Source organism: Netta rufina (genome assembly GCF_964035555.1).
Source record: "Netta rufina genome assembly, chromosome: 16".
Classification (NCBI taxonomy): Eukaryota; Metazoa; Chordata; class Aves; order Anseriformes; family Anatidae; genus Netta; species Netta rufina.
This window is the reverse complement of record NC_140140.1, coordinates 8,533,138-8,558,435: the sequence shown is the minus strand read 5'-3', so window position 1 is coordinate 8,558,435 and position 25,298 is coordinate 8,533,138. Positions and strand designations below refer to the sequence as shown.

The 25,298-nt window shown below is 39.8% G+C and overlaps 1 protein-coding gene across 1 annotated transcript; it reads right to left on the bottom strand.

The window, feature by feature from the left end:
- Positions 1–10,347: 10,347 nt before the first annotated feature.
- Positions 10,348–23,865, bottom strand: PARD6B (par-6 family cell polarity regulator beta). The gene is made up of 3 exons (XM_084296554.1): positions 23,638–23,865; positions 19,367–19,589; positions 10,348–11,358 (listed from the first exon to the last, which is right to left on the bottom strand). The coding sequence occupies exons 1-3, from the start codon at positions 23,701–23,703 to the stop codon at positions 10,532–10,534; spliced, it is 1,116 nt and encodes a 371-aa protein (XP_084152680.1). The 5' UTR covers positions 23,704–23,865; the 3' UTR covers positions 10,348–10,531.
- Positions 23,866–25,298: the final 1,433 nt, after the last annotated feature.

Below are 25,298 nucleotides of genomic sequence, written 5' to 3'. Positions count from 1 at the left end.
CGGCCCCCGCTCCGCCCCCGGCCGCCGCTCCGCCTCACGGCCCCCGGCTGGGCCTGCCCGCTCCTCGCCTCCCCTCAGCGGGCCGCGCGCGCCACCCAGCGGCGGCGGGCGGGAGCGCGCAGCGGGTAGGAGGGGGGGGGACACCCGCCCAGCGCCCCCCCCCGGGGGCTCTCTGAGGAGAGGGGCCTCAGGGCTGGTTTAAAGGGCTTGGTTACTGCCGTGCCGCTTCGGTCACGGAGCAGCGCTTCGTCAGGCACAGCTTCCCCCTGCCACACTTAAAAAACAAATTTCTTTTTCTAGTGATGTGCTTCCACAAGCCCGCACTGCAGGCTAGAGGGGAGGTTAGATACTCAGAGATCAGGTGCTGGACTCAGTGCTGCCTTTTGACTCACTTGGATATTAAAGGCGGCTGCAGCTGGCAGCGCAGCTTTTAAGTGCTCGTAATTGCTCTGTGCCATGCGCTTCCCTGCGTGCAAATGAGAATTTAAACAGCCTGCAGACCGGTTTCTGTGAGGCAGAGCAGAGCCCAGACCCTGACCCCACACCCAAGCTGCCGAAAGCTCCTGGCACCCTCCCCACAGGCAGAGCTGCAGGAGGCACGCTGTGGAAGCTTCTGCAACCTTCCGGATTGTTCTGCGTTAGGCTCCTTTACAGTCCAATCTGAAACCAAAGCAGCATTTTAGACAAAGACAGATGATCAAGATGGCAGATCGAACAGAGACAGAAAGGGCCATCTGTTCATGGTAGCTGTTCTTCCTGCCCTACCTGCTGAGTAATGTGCCTCAAGGAGCACTGCCTGGAGCAGGGAGAGTGCTCGCTGAGAAATCCTCTCAGCTGCAAGGGGTCAGCAGCAGCCCGCCCTCGAAAGGTGCCTGGGCCACGCAGCCTGTATGGGGCATTTATACTAGGGTCAAAGGGACTCTGTGGCAGCAGGGACAAAGCAGCATGCAGGAGTTCACACTGACTGGCTTGCGATGTCTAACTGGAGTCCATCTGCAGACAGCCACAGCCCAGGGAGAGGAAAATCTGTTAGACGCTGTGGAGAGCAAACCTGAGCAAAGCCAGATAAAATGTCATCCACTTCCCTGAAGAAACTAGAGCACTAACCAGACACCAGAGCACTAGTCTCATTGTGAATTACTATTAAAAATATTATATAAATACTAAATACTGTAAGAATACTATATAAAACTACTTTTCAGTGCTTGCAGAGCCAAAGACTACAACAGGCCTGCACTGTCATCCAAAGCTTTTCTTGGCTTTGGGCAACACCATATTATTGCTGAATAATGGAGGAAATTTAAATTCACTTCAGCATTCATAAAGAAATGCCAGATTTATAGCCTGTGGTTTGCTGTGAAGATCAAAGAAATCAGGCTTGAAGAGGTACTTGAAGAAACAGAAAAAAGAGCTACCAGTTTGCAGGGTTTCTCCACAACATCATTTTTTGAGTAGGAACAGCCCCATTGATTTGAATCTACCCTATGTCATTCCTGACAATAGCACCAGACAGACCCTTCTATGCTTCACTTGCGACTTAAAAAGCACTTATCTGAAAAATCGTAAGGTATTTGCAGAACCTGATCTTCCACTGACCAGCACTGCATAGAGAGAAAACACATTGCATCTCTGGGTGTAAATCTCCAAACACTCTTTGTTTCCTTTGTTTCAATTGTGAACTCCCCAGGTCTGGGCAGACTTCTTGCTATGTATTTGCACTCCTTAACAACACAGTCCTGTTCTCTGCTCAGCCACTCCTTTACCATTTATGCTGTAGTCCCCAGGGGTCTGTACTGTGTATGTTTGAAAGGTGCACTAGATTAAACTCCAGTGTGATCTGGAAAGCATACTTGGGAAGCTTTAAGACCAGAATGAAATAGTTCTGGCTTCTGTTGTACATCACAGATTAACTGTTACGAAACTAAGTTATCTCAAATAGGAGAAAGCATGTGAAGTGGTATGTTTAGAACCAGAGTCATGGGAGTGTCAAGAAAAGACTTAACAAGATCTGCTAGACTAGAAATATTCCCATATTAGAAAAAGCCCACTGCTGCAGTTATGTAATAATACTGAACACGCATTTACAATAGGAAGCCTTTACAAGTAAAGTTCTGCTATAACTGTTATAGTTCTTACATCAGTTGCTTCCTTTACTGCACTTAGCAGTTCTGGATTTAAGTTTAAACACACAGCTAGTCAACACTTATTTTAGATGCCCGGAAAAGAATACCACTAAATTAGATTCCTCCTGATTATCCTATATGAACTGTATCGTCCACATGAGCTTTAGCAGTGTCACTACGACACTGCTAAATCTCTCAAGAAAACAGTACTAAAAAGAACAAGATAGACAATGCATTTCTGCTGCTTTGACCAAATGGCTTCATGACCTTTGTCTTACCTGTAAGATTGGGATAAATATTTTATATTCACTATCCTAACAAGTAAAGTATCAGTTTAAATATAGTCAAAATACAGGGAAGGTCACATGTTGAATTACTGACATTTTTTTCAAGCTACCAACTTTGCATGATGACTCAAAGAATCTTATTTTTTCTACATTATACAGATCCAATTAGTAACCATTTGAAATATTTTTGAAAGACAGTAAATAGCATTTCAATATTTAATAAAATGCCCAGATTGTCTTTTGCAAGTAGTTTTTGCATTTAATTTTATCCCATTTACTTTAAGTTTGCAAAGATACCTACTTTTTACAGAAAAAGTATGAAGGATGTTGTTAGATTTAAGCTACTATGATTTAAAATTTCTGAAATTTAAAGTCCAAACCTTTTATGTAACCTCATGTAGCATTCAGAAAGTCACAGTAATCTGTTTATATATTCAGTGCTTTCTCCTCAGCATAAAGCTTCCAAATCCTTTGCATCTTCCAACAGAAAGATAAGAACAATTTTTATCTTTTTAACTGGGTTTGCACTATCTAGAATAATAACAAAGAAATAAAATTAAAAAATGGAAAAAAAATGGAAACCACGGAAAAATCCAGTGTCTCATAACAGGAATACCCTTCTTGTCCATAGAGGTAACAATGTTACAGCCATGAGTCTAAAACAAGAGGCAAGGCTTGCAAATAGAGATAGTATCTCTTATATTAAGCTGTCAGTCTAATAATAGAAAAAAATTAGCTATTGCAAGTTCAGTATTCCTCTCTGCAGTATGTTGGGGCATCCTTTACATGTATTAGCATCTCTTATTTGCTTTCTGCTGTTTCATCTTCTCTCCATTTTGTCTTGCAGCTGTGAAAAACTAGCCTGCTTATTTTAAGATCTTCTTTAGGCATGCCAGATTATGAGACAAATTCGTCTGTTTTAGCCACACCAATAGGATGTTTTTATTCAAGTACAAACCCCCGGACTGGATGACATCCCTACCTTCACTAGCTCTCGTCACATCATCTATTCTCATCTGTCCCTTGAACTCTATTCCATGTTTCTGAGCACTGCCAATGCATCTGTGACTATACAAAAAAAGGAAAATAGTCTTATCAGTAACTGAGTATTACACCAGGTGCTCAAAGAAAGCATTCTGAAAAAAACTCATTGCACTACAGAGGAAGAACCATGTTCTCCTCTAGAACGGAAACGTGGGTGGTAATAAATATGCACTTAAATACTTTCTTAAATGTAACACAGAGCCCAGCATAAATCTCTCACACTGATGAAATGCAAGGTATTTCCTTATACTTTCAGGTAATAAAGTAGTAGTTCAAGTGGAAAGGAATGTTAATCGGAAGAACAGGAAATTATATCTTATTAGCAACACTTCTAAATGGCTGTAACAAGAAATACTGGTAAAATAGAAAATACTTCCTCAAGTCACTTCACACTTCATATTTCCAAAGCACTTTTAAAAATCAAGCATACTACACTAAGTCCTCGGAGAGACGTTTATCTCCCATTTGACAAGGAAAGTACACAACTGATCTATCATAGCTGCACAAGGAGTCTGAATTCTTAAGTCTCGGCTATGATCTCACCTCTCCAAGAACCAGCTGTAACATTTCTTGCATACTTCTACGGCATCCAAGAACAATACTGTTACCATCCAACGCATATTTTTCAGCATGTTAGTATTGGAAGCTGTTTATGAAGCTACCTCAAAGCATAAGCATGATTCTTGTTGTTGCATACAACAACCATATCCATCAGAAGTAATTCTGTCAAGTCTAAAACTTGAGTTTTAGCCACAGCTAATCTCAAAATAACAAGAAAACTTCAAAGGGGTTATTATTTAGCACTAATCTCAATCTTTCTCCTGTATTGATACCATGTGTGTATTAATTTATTCCTTTTGAAAATTCAAGCAAGTCTATCTGCAACCATACATTAATTTTGAATTTCATAAAATAACTGAAGTTGTAACACCTCATTAAGAGCTTATCACCTTGAGAAAAGTTAAATGCTGTTGGTATTTAAAAGACAGACTGGGTAAGAAACAATCTTGAGAGTTTAGAACAAAGTATTTCTCCTTTGACTTGAGAGTTAAGATAAGAACCTCACCCTCTGTAGAAGGTGAAAAGATAAACGCCACTCACAGGAAAAATATTTGCACCAATAAACTCACAAAATAGAGTAAATGTTTGACTGACATAGTGGCTGTAACTTTTTTCTTTTACTTTTTGCTTACATACAACCTGGGTACAAGTGTAGAGATGAGGTCCCAGTTTAAGACCCACTTTGTGAGAAATGCTGACACTTCTTGGTTAAATTTTATGGGTGAGTGTGAGGAGACCTGTCTCCAGTTTTGTTTTCTCATATTTAGGGCAGAATGCATTTACCTATCTGATTGTGCACTGAGTGAAGACTTTTTTGGGCAGCTAATGGCTAGATAGACTGGCTGCTGTCACAGAAAGCAAACTTGTGATCTTGCAAAGTAGTTTTTCCACAAATATTGTTCTCACATTTTATTGTATGATATTTTACAGTTACAGTTCTTCCTCAAGGAGGCAGCAGCAGGAAAAGGTAGTCTTCCTTTCACAATTAGTTTAGGAAAACAACCTGTAGGGATTACAGTGACTTGTAGAAAATGTTTATTTGTACAAGTATACATTGTACAAGTATACATTTCGTTCTCGTTCATTTTAAGTGTCCCTAAATAGCTTCCATACTGTGCCTCCCCCTACAGATTCAGTCCAGGTTAATATTAACATTAGTCCAGCCTTCTCTTGTCCAACTTGAAGAGATCTTATCAGACTTTATATCCTCATGGATACATACCTCCTATGCATTCCTGCAGACATCCCTTAGTCTCTGCTGCTGCAATAACCTCATGCCATTGATTCTTGGTGGATTTTACTGAAGACAAATTCTCTCAGACATGGAAGCTTGCTGGATAGCACAGAAGCATTAATGGGTATTAATGGCCTAGCCATAGAATCCGTACCCTTGCTGGAAAGAGCACTTCCTACCTCTGTAAAAGTAGTACCTGCATTTAGCATCAGTTTCAAGCAGGCCAAAGAGCATCGTAGCAAGTACATTTGCAGAGAGCTTAAGTCAACACCAGACTTATTCTGTGAAACCATACCTTATATGAAATTGTTTCATATAGTCTCAACATATTTTTGACCTCTAGGGAGAAAAAATTCACTATTAATCAAGTAACTCAAAGTTACTAAGATGTGGAAATTGTATTTCATTGCACTTTTTCAATCTACCTGATGGTATTTTATTTCCTCATACAAAACTATTTACACACAGGTTTACTGCCTTTTGAATTATATATTTTTCAGGCTGACCAGTCCCCTACTACCCACTTCTGTCACACAGAAAGAAAATCCTAAAATGCAGATAATTGCTACCACACCAGAATTTTCACACAGGATGAATTTTTAAATCTGACACTGTTTCAAGAACATCCTGCTAACTTCAGCATTCCTTTAAGAAAGGGGTGAGCTGTCAGGTTCTGCACAAGGAAATCCAGACAAAAGGCATTCAAAATCAAATGCATGATAAAGTAACTGGATTCTTTCAGCTGCATATCACTATTAAGATACAGTAGTACTGTTTGCAGACTTTGTCACCTCCCATGGCTACCTCATAGGCAAGTTTGTACAGTACTCTTCATACAACTGAAGCTACAGTCATGCACGTATAAAGGAAGGTACAGGATAGAAGTCATATGGTTGGGCCTGAGACCAGCAGGCACAAAAGCTTTACACAAAAGAGCTAAAGAAACTGAAGTGTTTTGTTGCTAGGTAAATGTTTACAAGGGCTGCCAATGCATTAGATATGGGACAAAATATTTGTAAGTGGATCGAGTACAAATTAAAAAACTGCAAGAGTTATAACATACTTACAGTAACAGTGAAAGTCTCCAAATTGCCAGCAGCAAATGGTGAAGGAGGATGAAGAACCTTCTTCTAGTTTCATGTCCTAAACTTTACCGCAAGCAGTCGTCAGACAAGTGATACAATGCAAGATCAATTATTTGCAGCTACTGTAGGAATGAGCACATCACAGGTGAGACAACAGGACTGAGGGACAAGTTTCTTGAACTCTTGCATCCTTTCCACGTGTAAAGATTTGTTTCAGAGGAAGGGAGGAAGGAGCAGAGGAAGCAAACATTTAAGACTACTATGAAAACAGAACCCACTTAGCTGCCCAAGAGAAAACTTAAGCCCAACTAGATTCACACTTCAAAATAAGCAAGGGATGCATTCTTCCTCATTTTTACCTAAGAGTAATTGAGAAAAAAATATTTCATTTCTATATCTGTTTATTATTCCAGTCTGTAAAAATATAAGACTAATATACAACTACTACAGCTAGCTTGATTTTGTAAAATCAATCTTCATTCAGTGAGATACCAATGTACATTATACATCGAAGTTGTAAGAAAAATACTGATATTTGACATTTTAAACAAGTTCATTCATGTAAAAATCACATTGCAAGGAAAATTTAATTAGAAAATACATAATATTCACAAAAATACACATGTTAAAGACAGCTTGTGAGAACATTGTCCTAAATTTAATTCAGCTGTGGAAAAACATATGATTCACAGTTAGGCTTGACTTATCCAGTACCTTAGCAGAACTTCAAAGTAAATGCATCTTAATTCTATGAAGAATTTACTCTTTCCTATTAAGGTGCACTTAAACCTCCCAGTCGCAAGAAAGGAACAACTTCCCCCATGCATGTACACGACATATAACACTACTCAGAGGAATTTTAGTTTTCCACTCCATTTTTGAAATAATTTGGATATTTATAAATTAATTTATAAAATCTGGATTGAAAATACAATTTACATATATATGATACGTAATACACAAAGATTAACATTAATAGCAGCTTAATATTGTCAATCATGCATAGCAACCGCACTATCACTTCTGGATTTTTTTTTTTTTATAGCTAAAGATAAAAATTTGTATAAAAACAGTCAAGCCTTTAAGCATTTTCTTCCAAGGAGAAAATTGTAAAGATGTTAAAAATATAGGAGGTAGTGAATGAAAGGCTAACGATATCAGTATATTTTCAAAACCCTATACTGAGCCCCAGTACCATTTATATATAAAATTTAGCCATTCATAATCAACCATTGATCATCCTGAAGTAACAATTTAAAAGTATTTCATCATAGCATATGCATTAGTAAGATATGGAAGAACTTTAGAAGTTTCATGGTCACTGCAGCATTAAGTGATTATATGCTGTGCAGTCTGTCATTGTAACTAAATACACTAGAAAAACATTTTTAAGGTTTAATTTTTATTTTTTAATCAAGTCCCAAATGCTTAGTTTTACTATATATGTTATCGAATTTCTGTAAAACAGAACATTATTTGTTAAAAAATATCATTGCATGTATTTAGAGATCAATCAGTTTGCAGGAAAGGTCCTAAGAGGTGAATCCTCATGCAATTTATAGTGGGACCCTAGTTAAGTTTCTACAAGTCCTTAATACTGGCATATATATCCAAAATATTCATGCATCTGTTAAAAGCACAAATTAGGTAACACAAGAGTTTGGTAGCACACTCACTTTGGGTGTTTGTACTTGAGCAATTAATTGCCTTGTAACATTAGCAGTCTCAGACTCAACCCCCCTGTGTAAGCTCACCTTGCACCTAAGCTGCAAAATACTGAAGTACCACAGCAGACCCAGAATGTATTTCCACCAAATGAAACCATTACATCTGAAGTAAGTGCACTACCAGTTCATCTTCTGTATCTGTGGACCTCATTCTCTTCTCATCCACATGCCTTTATTCCTTCGATAATTCACAATACATTCAAGTAAACAAAAGGCACAGAAGTGCAAACTAGCGTAATAAATGAAAGCCACCATTGGCTGATGATTTCATACAGGAAAGTCTTCTGATAAAGGAAAAAAAAAAAGATATCTTAAAGTAAACAATCTTCCTTCAATAAAGGAAGTGTAGAGCAGCACTGACAGAAAATATGCATATTTAAGATGTACCCATTGCAGAACCATTTATTTTTCTCATTTCACACTAAGTGGATGTAGTAACTTCATTTTAATAATTAGCAATATAAGTAAAACACTTAAATTCTTGGTCTTGTGGGAAAACATTCCAGGGCCTCTCCAAATGCATACTAAGGAAGCCATAAATCAATCCAACAAAACCACCCTAACCTGCACTTGCAATGCATGCCATTGCCTGTTATGCCAACTCTCCGTAAATCAAAAGGGGCATTAACAAAGCCTTCCTTGAATCTATGAGACTCAAACTCCAATGTTAAATACTTGAGATTATTAATTCAAAATTAAACATCACTAATACCTGTAGCAATTTTGTTTGTATAATTACAAAGAGCTTAAACAAATGGAGTTTTACCCTCTGATGTGCTCTGAAGCCTTTTACAGGTGCCTAAACATTACTCTCATGTTAGTAGAATTACCAGAGGTAGATGTTTCCCCAAGATAGACTGGGGAAAAAGAACAGGATTAGCCTCCTTTCCTGCTTATTACATCTCCCCACAGGGCAGAACACGCGTGCAAAAACCCGAAGTACTGGCTCTGGTAAGCACAGTACAAGAACTGGCCGCATTCTACCTCTCTCAGAGGCTAGCCTAGACTGCTAGATCCCTGCTGAGAAGCTCCATGCATCCTTCTCCTCAACTCTATTTGTTCCCATCTCATTTTCCTGCAACAACTTATGTTCCTACCGTAGGATCAGGTAGGGAACAGTGCCAAGTGGTGAAAGGGGAGATCTCAAATGCGGAGAGTATTGTAGAAACCTTTCCTTACAATTGTCCTAGTAAATTTGCAGCTGATTATGTGCATGCTTGCTTGTACATTTGCAGTATCAGGACTTGTCATCAGTATTTTGCTTTAAATACAGCAAAACTTTGTAAGATTCAAAACACCCAATCAGCGGTGCACAGGAAGATCAGTATTTATGGTTAAGTTCATTAGAACAAATAGTTTTAATAACAGCTCAAGTTCTATTAAAGCCTCATCCTGACTTCAAGCTTTTTTTCTTTTTAATCCAGGAACTTGAGTCAATTTAAACTGCTCTGAATCATTTAGGTTTGAAAAAAGTGACTTTTCACATTTGATTCACTACAACAAACTTTTGCTAGTAGAAATCTTTACAGCTTCTACTAGGTCTGATTTTAACATAGATTACATAGTATGTTATTTCCATAGCATTATGTTTACATCTGAATTCTTTAAAATTTACTGGGATTAGCAATTAAATCCAATGATATCCTTAAATATAGCAAACTAAAATGAGAACAGGTCTTTGAGATACAGAAGTATTAAGACTTTCACATTTGAGTTCAAAAATCGTAGTGTCATTAAAAGTAAGTTAACACGGCCATAAAAGGCAAATTAAGAACAGTAAAGGTGCCTGACTAATGAGCCTGTGGTTGCACATTCATTTACAAAGGGACACAACTTCAGAAGCCCCCACCTCCAAGCCCTGACTGTTGTCAGGGTGCTGACCCCTGTCACCTACCACTGTTGCTCAACAAATCAGGGAGTTTGACCAATCAAGAATCTCTTCCCACCCCACCTCCTGCTTATTTTTGTTTCCTCGTACGCAGAGCCACACAAACAGCTCTACCAGCAAAACAGCAGACCAGAACAGGAATGAAGTGGCTAAAGCAGCACCACCGTATGTAAGCAGCACTTCAGTTGAACATGAAACCACAGCACATTAGATAATCGACCTCACACAATAATGGAAGTTTGCTTCTATAGAACCAGTAGTATTTCACATAAAAAAAAATCAAGTACCTTTAAAAGAAAGCTCACAGCCATCTCTTAACTATCCTTCATTTTCAGTTTAAATTTTCCTCATCCAATTTCAGTCAGTTATGAACTGTTATCTTTGTGAAGTATTTACATGGAAGTGCAGAATTAACTGAAGTTAGTCAACTTATATCATTTTGAATGTCTCATATTTACTTTTTTCTCCTTTTAATCTAACTGCAGTGCTCAGTAGATGGAGAGGTATAAAACATATTACATATTAAACCAAATCAAAACATGTATGGCATCCTTGCTAAGTACAAAGTACACCAATGTAATTTCATAGCGTTATTATAGTTCCATCTTCTTCTAATGATTTATGATCTGGATCTTGTACTTCATATTCCATGCTAATGCTGCCTGCTGAATGATTCAAGTTCATCTCGCTGGAAGGAAGGAAGCCGTTTTGTGTTGACTCATGCAGTTCAATTTGCGTCAACGATTCTATGCTTTCGCTGGTAGGCGCAGCTTTTGGAATCTGCTGTGGCTCGCCACTGTCTTCAATAACAATGTCCTCTTCATCGCTCTCTTCTTCTCCTTGCAAGTAATTTGCTAAAATATTTGGTGTGCTACTTGGAAGGCTAGATTCAGTAGACTGACCAGAGCTGCCGGAAGTCCGACTGTTCCTCACAACGTTATTTCTCTGGTTTGCTGGTCTTACCGTAATGATCAAGTTACGGCTGTTTGCAATCATCATGTCTGTAACCTGATCAAGGCTTTTTCCTGAAACTTCTATTCCATTCACCTCCAGTACTTCATCATTGACAGCCAGCAAGCCTGTGCTTTGAGCCAGACCTCCAGGGACAAGCCTGGATATGAAAATCCCCGGAACTTTCTCTAATCCATGGGGTGTTACTCTGACACTAGAGCCATCTCGTATATAGAATCCCAGGGGTTTGTCAGTTCCATACTTGTAAAGCCGTACCCTGCGATGGGTTTCTGGAAGGATATCTACGTCTATAATAGAAGATACCGGTCTGAAGTCTTGCGGCATGCTAATGACAATGTGTGGTTTCTTCTTGTGGTTATCTGGACGTAACACATTTGATAAGACATTTTTCTTCCTTGTCATAGTATCGGTACCAAAGGCACTGTAGTCTGCATCTTCTGTAAGACATAGCACATGGATGATTAGATCACTTTATATATGGTCCATATAGCATTGCTATCATGTTTTAGGTTAACAGAATGAAATGCCCAGCCTAGAAGGTTTAAGGCTTGCTATAGTAGAAACATCTCTCTATACTTGAAACAAGAGCTTTAATGTTATGGGATTCATCAACATTTGTAATGGTTTCTGTTTCCTACTAATAAAGGAAAAACAGTACCCAAAAAATTTAAAGGAAGTCAGCAGTAGTAGAGACAAAGAATTATATTCTAGCTGCTCAAGAAAGGTTAGAATGGAAAGAACGAGTACATTCCTAGAAACGCTTTAATTTTATTCAGAGTAATTCCACTTGCTAGTTTTCTCTCCTCAAGTTTCAGATCATTGGAAAAGAAAGAATGAAAAAGGGAAGGCAGCCAGTGTGCCTATTATTGCCTAGCTCCTGGAAGCTGGCCAAGTGACCTGGATTCAAACTCCAGAAAGCTTATTCCATTCTGCGCTCCTTTCCCTGCCCCCCTGTGCAACGTAGGTAAAATGGCTGCGGAGCAGGAACAAAGAGACCTTACACACAAACACTTTTCAAGCAAGATTTTTCAAACAAACAATACTGCCACGATTTGGTACAGAAGTGTACAAATGGCTTAGACTGTCTTTAAAAAAAACACATGCAAGTCAAATATCTTTAACAGGAAAAAACAGGTTTTGCAGAAATAATCTGATGTCCAAAATGCCTATGTGCCAAAGGAAGCTTTCATTAAGTATACTCCAAAAACGATGAACTGAAATGCATTCAGATCCAAATTCCTTTGGATCTACACTGGTATTGCTGTGATGTTGCATAGACTTTTCTGCAGTGGATTAAAATCAAGCAGAAGTAGTTTGCACTAACCCTGGGACTCAGAATGGAGGATTTCTTTCTAACATCACATTATGATGCCATTGGTCTGGCCACAGAAATAAAAGAATAGCTTTACATTTTAATCTGTGGATTGAAATAACTATGGGAATGCTATCCTAGTGTGAAATTTCAGGAGAACTGTTCAATTGTTGATGAAGTACAGCATGAGTCTGTAAACCAGAAGACTTCCCCCCCCCCCATACTAAGATGAAGATATGAGTGCATGTGCCAGCTGTACTTGGACTTTTCACTTCAGATGGCTTAACAAAAAAAGAACAGAGAAAGTAATTCCAAAGCAATAATCTATTCCAACTTGCAATACTCTTTCCTTCCCTGACATCAAGGCTACCGAAAATGAGTTGCTTTTTTAAAATATGCAGTTCATCTAAGACAACTGTGGACTTAGAATTCTACAACATAGAATTCAAAATAACACAATTTAAAGTTAGCCTACCAATAAAGTGATTATAAACTCGTTGTGTGTACAGAATAGTAATAGTTCATCAACTGTTTAAAGAATGTCCTGAAGAGGGCTTAAATTATATATTTATATATATAAATATATATATGGAAGTTTTTAGTTGAAGAAACAGATCACATCTGAACAGGCAAAGCCATCTACTAAAGACTGAACATCTGTATCAAACTAAAGTTTAAAGATTGTAAGTTTCCTTACAAGAGAAGTTGCTTAACACAGAGGGGAGCAACTTCTGAATAAGTTTCTGCTACATTAGTCTTAGAAGTGACTCCTGAGTATATCTCAGCTACTTTCAGATGACATGGATGCCTCACATAATAATTTTTACTTCTGTTCTTCCTCACATTTGGCCATCTTGTCATCCAGACCACTGCTTCTGTAAAAACTGCTAAATGAAGAAAGGCAATACTAACAGACTGTTCCACGCGTTAATTTACTACAGACAGCCCACGATGCTCTTACTTCACACATACAAGTATATGTTGGCTTCTCTCCCACTTCACACACTCAGCTTCTGTGAAATCTGTTTCCCTGCCTTAGGATCTGCACATGTAATAACAAAGATAATCAAGAGTCTCACAAGGAAAAGTAAGAAGGGAAAAGCAAACAGAAGAATCTACCTGCACCAGCTACACTTGAGCACGTTAAATTAGGTGACTGAATACAAGAAATAAATTTTAGTTTAGTTGGGAACCCAAGAGGCTCTCTCAGGTAAGCATGGAATTAATGCTGTTGTTCAGCAGAATATTTCAGTAGAAAAAGGTATAGTTTAAGACTAAATTAAAATAATAACAGATCTAACACCAAGCAAGAGAACTTTAGAAATAGCTTAAAACTCATTCTTCAGATGCTTGAGTGTTAAGTCAGTTTTGTGTTGGAAGAGAGGCTCTGTTAAAACAACCACACGCAAAAACAAACTCCCAAACCAAAGAACTTAACAGGTGGACTATGTCTGAAGTGTAAAACACTTCTCCAAATGCACACTTCCCATTTCCTGTGTAAAATGCATTTTGGAATATCCGACTGAAGATCAGCCATTAAAAATCCTGCACTCCATAGCTGAAAACTAATATGTTGATTTTTTTCAGACAATGTGGAGCAATTCTTTTAATCTTTGCTTTAAGTTTATGATCAAAGAAAGAAGTATGAGTAGAAGCTTTGCCCTTATCTACTGACAACCCATCAAACCAGTTTCAAGTTAGACATCTGGTCATTACATTGTGAGGATCTTTGCAATTCAATGAGTTGCAATAGCCTTACTTTATTTGGAACTACAGCTGCTTACAAAACAAGGGCAATTGTGAAATAACATTAGACAGAAGGGTTTTGCTTTAAAGATCTTTCGGTGTTAAATACAGAGTAATGCACAAGTACAGCAAGGAAGTGATAATACAGGTAAAGATTATCAGACAAACAATAGATAATGGTGACCTGAATGTCAGAATTCAGTAACAACGTTAATGAGTGCAAAGGTTAATTTTTAGGTCATGATTTCTCCTTCCCCCACCAGCAGCTGGTATGCATTGTAGTGATTTCAAAAACTATGTAAAAACTTCTGTGCAGTCCATGATTAAGCACTAAGATTTCTGATGCTCTAAAGCTCTGGTTTTTATGCTGCACAAACAGCGGCAAATTCAGCAAGACTAGTGAAAAAATATTCCAAGTACCAGAGAGACACTGCATGGACAAGACACATCGTTTTGCCTCATTTCAAAAGCTTTGCTTCTTTTTGGTTTGCATTGACACATTTCTAGACATCTAGTGCTGCATTACTCCCAAATAACTATTTCTTTTGGAAGTTCTCCATAAAGCCATTGACTAAGTTGGATGCGCTCTGACTGATTAGTTCCATATTGTTCAGACCTTAGGCCATATTTTTTTATTAGAGTAAGCTCATCAAAAAGAAAAAAAAGAAAAAATGTACATGCCGAACATTTTGGGTTAGAGCATAAAATACTGACAAAAGCAACGCTAGTATGTGGGTACCAATTAATACTGGTACCAGCGAAACACTAGGTTTCTACTAGCTTTAGTATAGGCATTGCTTTGGAAACAGTATCAAAGCATTGTAGGTATTGCTTTTCTTACAACTCCTCTTCCATATCAAGTATTGCAACACTAAAAGGTGTTCACTTTCTGGTTTTCCTCCTTCAATTCAAAGTGCACACATTCAGACTCTCGTCAAAGATTCAAAGTACATGGCGGTTTCATACATCAGCTACGACAGAACGTGTACCGTAGCGAAGTTCCCAGCTTCCTGCAGAGGGCTGGTAAAGCTCCTCCAGCTTCCTGGCAGGCCACATACCGTGATCCCCCTCCTGCCGCTGCCAGGCCCACACGGTAGGTTTGGAATGTGCTAGCTACACAAACATACAGACACTGCGTGCATCCCAGAAGATTTACTGGCTCTTGCAAATGATCAGTCTGTTTCTGTGCTCTACCCAACGGTTAGCTCTAGAACCATGCACATGGCTTTTCACAGCTTCCTTCCCTGACTGGTACAATTTTGGAGCACACAAAAAAGTCATCAGCCTGTGTGGCTTTCCATGACTATCAGCAGATTAGGCCCTACATTTTTGACCAAATCAAGTCTCTCAAGTTTGTAAATCATGAAGTGTAGCAGCAAAAGGAGTGGCTTTGAAAGAAATCCTATGTAAGTACATCTGTAAGAACTTACATCAGAGACTCAAGTGCTTCTGAAACTAAGAACAGAAGTGTATTGGAAGAGATATGAACTTCTAAAGGCTGTTACGGGACAAACACTATCAGAAATCTTAACACTGAGCTGGTACTTTTGCTTTGAGACATACTTCAAGTTAAATGACGCTTTGCTGAAGTGAAATAGCATCCCAAAATTGTGAGCTATGTACATCAAAACATTTAAGAAACTAAAGCAGAGCAATCTTGGGTTCTTGCATTGCAACTGGTCTTAACAGTGTAAGAATTCAAAACTAGTACAAACCTTAGGATACACAGTTAAAATTGTATAATTTGGAGGGGGGGAGATAGCAAAAGGTTGATGAAGAAAACTCATCTCTCCATATCTCATCCAAACAGCATGACTGTTTAACTTCACTGCTAAACAACTTTTCTAAAGCAATATTCTCAAGTACAAAGGCATCTTTGTTCTGGCACCTAGCTAATCAGTTTAAAGCTGCAGTGCAAACTATTTCGGCATAAAGCCAAAGGACAAGGTGTTAACTACAGATAATGTTAAGAAGAACATCCACATAGCATAGAATTGATTATTTGTTAACTTCAAACTCAAGGTGGCACCAATCTGTATATGCTTACTACATGAAATTTAAAACAACCAGCAAGTGCCAAATCTGGTTTCAATTTAACATAGTTCAAGACATATTTACAGTGTTTTTCTGATCTGCTTGCTAGGCAATGTAAAGTTACCCCTCAAGAATTACATTTGCATAAACCCCAAATCCTTACTACAGTGGAGTACGAATGCAGTTTACCATTGTAAAATAAGATCTAACAAATCATGTCTTATCTAGTGACACATTATAACAAAACAGTATTCTCAGAAAAAGGACACGATGCAGCTGGGATCTTCCCCACTATTCTAAAAAGCCAATTTGTCTTTTCACCAAAATAAAGCTTTCTCATAGCAGAAGTCTACTTTAATAAGTAGAAATTAATTAATTCAAGAATCTACTTTTTACTCTATAAACCCATGTACAGTGCAGAACTGATATTGTAATTTACTATTCTTACAAGTGAGCTTCACGGACGTTAGTGAAATACATAGTCTGAGTTATTGTCTGTATTATTTATCTATTTATAATGCAAAATCCCCCATGTCAAATTGCCCTTTAGTGCCTGTGGGGACTGTTTCCCCTCCATGATTTTATCTCCAGTAAGATTTTTCTCACAGACAGAGCGACTCCCATGCATCTGGATTTAATCATGATACATCAGTCTAACATTTACATTCCAGATGTCAACAGTACCTGTTAATCTCTTAAACTGCTGAATAAAACTCCAATAGGCAACTACCTTCTGCAAACAGATAGTCATTCTGAATTTGTGCAATATCAAGTTCTAATTTAGACCTAACACTGAAAAATAAATATTTTACAGAAAGGTACTAATGGTTAGAAAAATTTGAGAGGATTAATACTTTCATTAGAAGATCTCCAGGTTTCTTACCACATTAACTAGCATACACATACTTAGGACAGACAGCTTTCCAGTTTTGCTAAATTAGGAGTCAGAAGTGATTATTAGACAAAAGTATGCTTACTCTGACATGACAAAATTTCTAGGTTAGACTTGTGTTACCACAGCTGTCACATAGTACAATTGCAAAAACACCCCGTTGCTCTCACTTCAACCCGTTGAAGTGTTCTTTGGATGCAGACTAACACTATTTAACCTGGATTTTATTGTAGTCTGAACATATCTTACACTAGCTTTCAAAAAATAATGCATTCTTCTAGACCAGTAAAATACCGTAATAAAATTTCATATCTTAAGACAATACAAACTTTCTCCCCCACACTGCTGTCACATTCCCCAGTGGCTTTTTGCCAAAGACCTTAAATTCCCAACTATCCTCACTGTGTATACAAAAAGAGGACACTTTTTCAACAGAAAACCCATAGAGAACCTTTCAGCTGATTTTATATAGTATAGGAAAAACCACAACAAGCCTTACAAGAAGAAAAAGTTGAATAGTTTATCACTGTAGTTTCAGAACAGCACAGATCAGAGCAGCCCCACTAATAGGAAATGTTCAAGTATTTGATTCTCAGATTTAGAGGTATAGTCAATAAACTGCCACAGCCATGCAGATGAATTAATCACACCTTAACAGTAAGACTGCTGCACATGTACCTCAAACTCCGGCAGCTCAGTATTAGTTACATAACTTATCAGAAATAAAACACAGAACCAATTATTTCCACATTTTCCATCATATAGACACCTGTTCTGCAAGACAATGATGTTAAACCTCAATGTAATCAACAAAAGTGATCAAAGTGGTCACAAATAACTCAGAACAAAGTACAGCACTGGAAGTGCTGGACGCACCGGGCTCCTTATTTCCTAAAGCTCTACAGCCAGAAGGCTAGTGTCAAAGGGAAGGTGATGACAGCTACTACTTTCTATAAAGCTTTTCTTGCCAATCAATTCCTGTCATGATAAACTTATGTGGGTTAATCTTATTTCACGTTCTGTACGTTATATCAATTCTATTCTCAGTTTCTTGCAGAATTGTAAGAAATAATCCATCATTCTCTAAATAAAGATACAAAGAATGAAGTGTTAAAGATGCTACGCTACTATGAATTGGCATTAAGAGTTTAACGCTAGTAACAATTTAAAAACATATGGTGTTAAAATGTAACCTCAATAATCCCAGTCTGACAAAGTAGCTTATCTGTTTTCGTCATATGGCTACAGTAAGAGATTAAATGGAATCATAGACCTCTTCTACATCACCATTCTATTAAAGCAAATGGTTTGTCCCCTTGGCAATTCAGGGATGAAAGCATATAGTCCTTGCTATACTACACTCAACAAGACAAATACATTGTCAGAAACACAGCAGCTGGCAAGCAGCCACACTGGTTTTGAATATTGTTTTTCTGTCAGGCTGCTTGTTGTGGAGCTTGTTCATTTTGTGGAGTGGGAAAGTCAATAAGAGCTTCTGATGCCCTAGTGTTTTCTAAGGAAAATATGTCTGCCAACAAGCAACAGCCAGAAACAGCGCACATCTGTACAGAATAGCTAAGGAACAAGTCCATTGACTGTGTTATGACAGGAATTGCGCGTGCACACGTTCACATACATACTTACGCACATACATGCATCCACACACACTCCTGTATGCAAGTAGGTAGAAAACCAACAAATGCAGAGATTAATTTTTCTTGGCTTCTCTGGAGTAAAATAATTTCAAGTCCCATTACTACATTCTACCTCCTTCTCCAGTTCCTTATACTGGATATATTCTGCTAGACAAGAACAAATGCAACTTCAAAATTGATTTCTGCCTCCAGATCAAAATGAAAGCAGACACTGAAAAAGACAAACTGAACTTGTACCTAGAAAACATGCTATCTTTAAAAAGCAAGTTGACAAACTAAGCAGCATTTACATTTGCGAAGTTTGCACAACCAATTTGTCATTTTGAAAGCTTCTGATTGTTTTATTAGAAAAGTGTGATAAGAATAGCATATTAAAAGTTAGTCTTTATACTGATACTTAATACTTTATGTAGTAAGACCTTCTAGATTCTTTTCCATGCTGTAATGGTCTTTCCCTATGTCTGATCAAGGCTGGAATTTTAAATGAAACACATCCAACATATGGAGTATAAAACCCTAGAAATACTGAGTTGAAAGTTTATTTTCATTTAATTAAATGAAACCAGAATGAAGCACTTGCTAGAGATTTAACTTTATTTTATCCAACCAAACTAAATACAAGAAAAATGCACAAAGCATAAATAGGTTGCCTGAGGAAGAAGCAAGAGAGAAGAATTCTAAATAAATTTCATGATCTATAATTATGGAATTCAGCGTTGTAGAAGAGGGCATTTCCTCCACACGTCATCCTGTTACTGCAGCACGGTACTGCAAACAAATGATTCACCCGCTTCAAGTGTGCTTACCTTTCCTCTGAATGAAAATCCTAAGTAGAGGATTGGCTGTGGAAACTGCTTTATGATAGTTGTCGTCATTATTGATAGGCAGCAGGTCTCCGTGAATGTCTGTATATCCCACTAGAACATCAACATTGGGTATCTTGTGCACGTGCTGCAGTAATCCATAGAACTCCTCAAACTTCCCAGGTTTGGACCTCTCCAGAGAAAACCGTCGAAACTCTGCTCCAAACTACAACAAAATATACCTTTATTTGCATGGAAATCTAACATATACTCAAGCAAAAGTATGTTTTGTAATTAAAAAGAGTAAACAAAACTATAACCAATAATTTTGAAGGGGAGTACAAAGGTCCATTAACATTGTTTTTTCCAAAGTTCTCATAAGCTGCTTTCACTGCTGTTTGTGTCGAAGCATTTGCTAACACGGGAAGCTAGCATTAAGGTGACAAACCAGTGCAAGAATAACAGCAGATTCTCACGTGCTTCTGAAACAGCCATGCTCTGGGTAAGGGAGGGAACTGATACCCAGCACTGTTTGTTGGTGTCTCAAAAACAAGCGTGATTGACTTTCTGTGGTATGTGACTACCTGAAAGTTTTCAAGGAAGTTTCTGAGCACATTAGAATGGCATGCATAGCTTGATACGTGGCTCTGGTTAATGCATACAAGGCTTAGTAGTGTTCGTATTCCTAGCTGTTCAGACCATAAATAAAAAGCCACTTTGACCTGACGAATATAAAGAACGGCTCTCGACTTTCAGTACAAGCTATGTACGTGCCCTAAAGCTTTAGTGAGATGGTCTTAAGGCAATTCTGCTGTTGCTTGGAAAGCAATCAAGGGGGAATCCAACCACTACCCCCCTTAAGAGCATTCAGAAGATTTGCCTCTGCCAACAAGACTCAAATCTTGATTGCACAGCCATTTAAAATGTAGCTGCATCCAAAGTTTAAAACAGATGAGGTGCAGACAATACACAATGCCACACACTTCATCAGTGGCACTGTGCTTTCAGGGGTTGCATGTGCATTTAGTCATTATGATCATCCAACAACAACAAAAAAAACACAACAACAATAAAGAAACACCCAAAATAACCCAGCTCCCTATTCCACTAAAACTTTACTCCCCTAAGTAAGATACCTTTTTTTTTTTTTTTTTTTTTTTTTATAAACTAATGCTAACAATGCTTCAAGCTTAATTGTAAGCAGAGCACGAGGGCACATAGAACAAAATACTGGCTGAAGTCTGAGCTTCAGTGTCCTGTATGTGCTACCCCCAGCAGACGTGAGGATGCACAATACCAGGCCTCCAGACCAACCCTACCTCACATTTGATTACAGCCTTTTGGAGAATAAAAGCTTCAGAGTTCACACATACAAAGAAATGAAAACAAGGAGATAAAGACCCTGATGTTAGTAGGGTGTTAATATGCTAACTCCAACACTACACAGCAAAGCACCCTGCCCTGCCCCAACACCTCTCCTTCCTCCAAAAGGTGCAGTTAAAGGCTATAAGCATTCCTCTCCTAGAAACACTCCAATAATAGGAACATTAAGTCAGGAGAATGATTCATGTGTGCTTACCAAAAAGCAAACAGCCGCCTGCAGGAGGCCCTCCCTCCACGTCAGAGGCAGCATGCTCAGTTATGACGTCGGTGAAAGAATTTGTCTCGTGTTCCTATTTAATCTTGCTTCAGCTATTTGAAGTATGAAGGCTACAGAAACTCTCCAGGCATTGCACCAAATTCCATTTGCTTGGCTTTGAAAAACTATGTAGTTTAAATACTATTACGTTAAAAAAGCCAACAAACCTACTCTCAACTTGAAGGAAGCGTTAAGTCCTACTGCAGGAGGCAGACAAAGGACCAGCTTTTCAAACTTGGGATTTCAGTTTTCCACGTGATTTTATATGAAGTTGGTGCAAACACCAAGAAACAAATCATCTGGCTATTACTTCCTAACGGGGCTTGCCAGATGCTCGATGCTATTAGGAAGCAGATAAACACAAAAGTAAAACCATGCAATTTCATGGGCAGTTTATTTTATCCTTCTGAATTGTTTTCGGTTTATATCAAATATTGCACTCCAAGCCATTAAAGAAAAAAAGATGCACTGGCAAAAATTAACAACTTGTAAGAAGTTTAAAGGAGACAAAAGATTCAGAGAGACTAATTTAAGAAAGGAAAGCTTCCTGCTGCTGGAGCTGGTTACAAATACTTGCTGTTACATGGTAACTCATCTGGGAAAACACAAGCTATGTCAACTTACTAAGAAGTTACTAAAGGACACGAGTAAGACTGGCCTTTGAGAGGAATCTTTAAGTGCTATATAACACAGCCTACTGCTGCTATACTACTAGTGGTCTCCAGCAACAGTGACAGAACAAAACTTAGAGCTACTGTATCCGTCTTTGTCTTATCAGTATTAGATTTCATTCTGAAAAAAAAAAACAAAACAAAACAAAACCAAAAAACTGTTCCAAGTTGTAAGGGGTACCAGGACAGGGACCTGAACTTTCTATCTCAGAATCCAGAAGTTTGTCTGGGGGCTTTCATACCATCACCAGAAACTCTAACAGGGTGTATAAAACTTGTTTGTGATTAGAGAAAGGGTTAGCCAGAACAAATACAGTATGGGGCTTCCCAGGGCTAGCTCAGACCAGTTACCCAAATTGAGCAAGCTAGGCTACAAAAATAATTTTCCTCATATAACGAGTTGGGCTGTGCTGACATCTCTTTGTCAGTAAGGGCACGATTATTGATTTGGAGTACCTAAATAAGGAGCTGTGCATCACAGCCTTCAAAGCCAGGCGGTAATGCTCCCCTCCACCTCCCACAGAACCTTTCTTTTCAGAATTCCGTATTTTCATAGAAGGAAGATGACTACCATGCTACATTAAATCAAGGTGAGTTTAAATAATGCATTAGCGACAAGTAGTTCGAGGAATGCCTTGAAACCTGCTTTATAATATGCACTTAAGAGACAGTCCCTATTCATTAGAACTTCAGCACTTCTCTATGAATACCAAAGGGTGCATCGCTCAGCTGATCTCCAGATACATTTTAAATCAAGCAAAGCACATGATGGGGGAACATCAAACCTAGCGATCTGGGCTAAGGCAAGGCATATTCCACAGCAACAGCTATGTTTAATTAGTATTTGGAAGCGTGGCTGCCAGGTATTCCTGTGTATTTTGACTTTGGCCACATGAAGGTTAAGTTAACAACACTTTAAAAAAATCATTACCACCAACGCAAGCTAGAGAAGCCAACCACACGTTTTGTAGTAGAAGTTTCAGCATTTTGCCATATTAATCTTCAAAAAAAAAAAAAAGACACCCATGTCCTAGCTGCTTCACCCACAGTGCAGTCGCGATACCTGATTTGCAGGAAACGACAGGACACAACACAAGCAAACAGACTGGAGACTAGTTTAGAAAAAACAGAGACACACGAGATGCATTCACAGATAGAAGAAAACACATTCCTGTAGAGGTGAGCACAGACAATGGAAACGGGTTTTTAATCTCAAGTTATATGTATTTTTTAATAGCTTGACACCAATTAAGATGTCTCAGATCCCACATCTTTACTGTTGTAAATTTTAGTTTGCAAGTAACTGCAAAATGATAAGTCGAGGAAATATTATCCATCCAAACCAAAACAAAGAATAAAATGTTTCAGAACCCTAAAGATTTGCCAACAAGACCATGGCTCAGCAGCACACAGAAATTAACAACTGGAAGAACGGATGCAGAGATAATGGTGCAAGATGATTCAGAGAACCGTGCGAAGCTTTGACAGCAAGGAACTGTTGGTATAAGCCACAAGAGAGATACGGGCTTGATAAAGTAACTCCCAGTGTAAAGTCCTTGAGGAGTTTTTAAAGGCAAGTGCTGTGTTAAGGGAAGGCAGCCAGGTAGCTACTCTACCAAACAGGGCGAGCTGTAAGAATATGCTCTACTTTAAAAACAAATAAACAAAAAAACAACAATAGAGTATAGAAATGTAGAGCCATTAAGTTAAATAAATACATATATATTTCTTTCCAGGTTTGGACGAAGAAGAGGTTTGGGCTTTCCGCCTAAAACCCCTCTTTCCCCTCAGACACCCGCACCTTCTCCCCCTCCACCTCCTTCCCCTCCTGGGCAGGGCTGGGAGCCCAACACCCCCCCCAAACCCTCAGACCCCTTTTACCCCCCCCCCCCGGGGACCACAGACACCCCCACAGCGCCCCGGGGGCGCTCCAGGTGAGCCCACCCCCGCCCCGCGGCACCCACCTTGCTCTTCACCTCCATCGTGCCCAGGCCCCGGCTGCCCGCGGCCCCGCGGTGAGGCCGGTTCATGCCGCCGGGAGGGGCCGCACCTCAGCCTCGTCCCCTTACTCGGCTCCGGGGGCCCTCCGAAGAGCTCTGGGGAAAGGAGCGAGGCGCCAAGGGAGGGATCGAGGCGGGGAGCGAGGCCCGAAGCCGCCCGCCCCCGGCGCCCTCCGCCCGCCGCCTCCCGCCGCCCTCACAGCGGGGCCGGGGCGGGGCCTGGCGGCCGCCCGCACCTGCCAGCCGCGGGGGAGGCGGGGCCGCGCCGCCGAGCCGTCACCGCGCCTGCGCAGCCGGGCGGGGCCGCGCACCTGCCGCTCGCGGGCATGCGCACTGAGGGAAGGGGGGGGGCGCGGGGGCGCGCACCTGCGGCGGAGCTCGGCGGGGTTTCAAGATGGCGGGCGGCGCCCCGCTGAGGGGGGGGAGCGGGTGGGACGCGATAGGGAAGCACGGGAGGGTTTTTTTTAGGAGAAAAACTCAGGGAGCGGGCGTGGGATGCGCCTTGGTAACCTTTGGGCTGGAGGAGCTGGGGCTCGTGTGTAAATACGGGGCTGTGGCGGCTGGAGAGCAGCGCTTCGCCCCCCCTTCCTCCTCCTCCTCCTCCTCCTCCTCCTCAGCCCCCGTGCCTGGCCTCAGGCTGCGGAGCGCCCTCTGCAGCGGGAGGTGCCTCTGCCCCTGCTGGGGTATTAATAATTAATAGAATTAAATGATCTTTAAGGTCCCTTCTAGCCAAAACTGCTCAGCAATTCCTCTGGTCCTCCGTGAGGAGCTGCTCGGGCCTGGCCGCTCTGAGGGCAGTGGGCGATGCCTCAGGTGCCCCTCAGCTCGGAGCAGGTGCGCCCGTGTCCGAGGATGTGTGCACAGGTTACGTGGAAGGTATTTACGGTTACACAGAGCATATCTGGAGGAGTGGGGTAAAAGTTTGAGTTCATGCTTTCAGGATGTGTTGAAGCCCATCCTGGCTGCGGAGTTGTTGGAGTTTGTTTTCATTTTAACCACAGCTAATACTGTGGGATCTGGTAACGTGTCAGAACAGTTGGCTTTGTGGCCTGGTTTATTGGCTTTATGCTGACAGGAAATCTATTTTTTCATATAAAGGCCTACTTAGTTTCCTTGTTAGGGGACTGACAAACCTACATAATGGGGAGACCATTTACGTTTTACAATCTGAAGAAAAAAGATTTTCCGTTTACATAATTTTGCATATACAGGCAGAAAGAAAGTGTGTAGATTGATCTAGTTATGTCAACAAACCTTTGAAATTATGTTTTGTTTTTTTTTCCCCAGCGCATAAAACTGGTAGAAGGGAATTCAGTGTGAGGCATCCTCTTGTACGCTGTGTGCAGACGGCTGTCAGGAGTTCAAACAGCTCCTTGCGGTTGAGGCAAGGTGTGAGTGTCTAGTCAGTTCTTAAGTCTCAGCTGGTAATCAGTAATATTAAAAAAAAATCCAGTACTGAATCACTTTTAAGTCGGTAATGTTTTGTACAGTTGATCTTGTCATGCCAAAGGCAAAGAAATTGCAGCTATCACTCAAGCCAAGACAAGCTGTAATTACTACAGAGGATATTGTTAATTCTTAAGTATAGTTTGCTGTCAGACAGTGTCTAGGCTAATTCTGGTCTT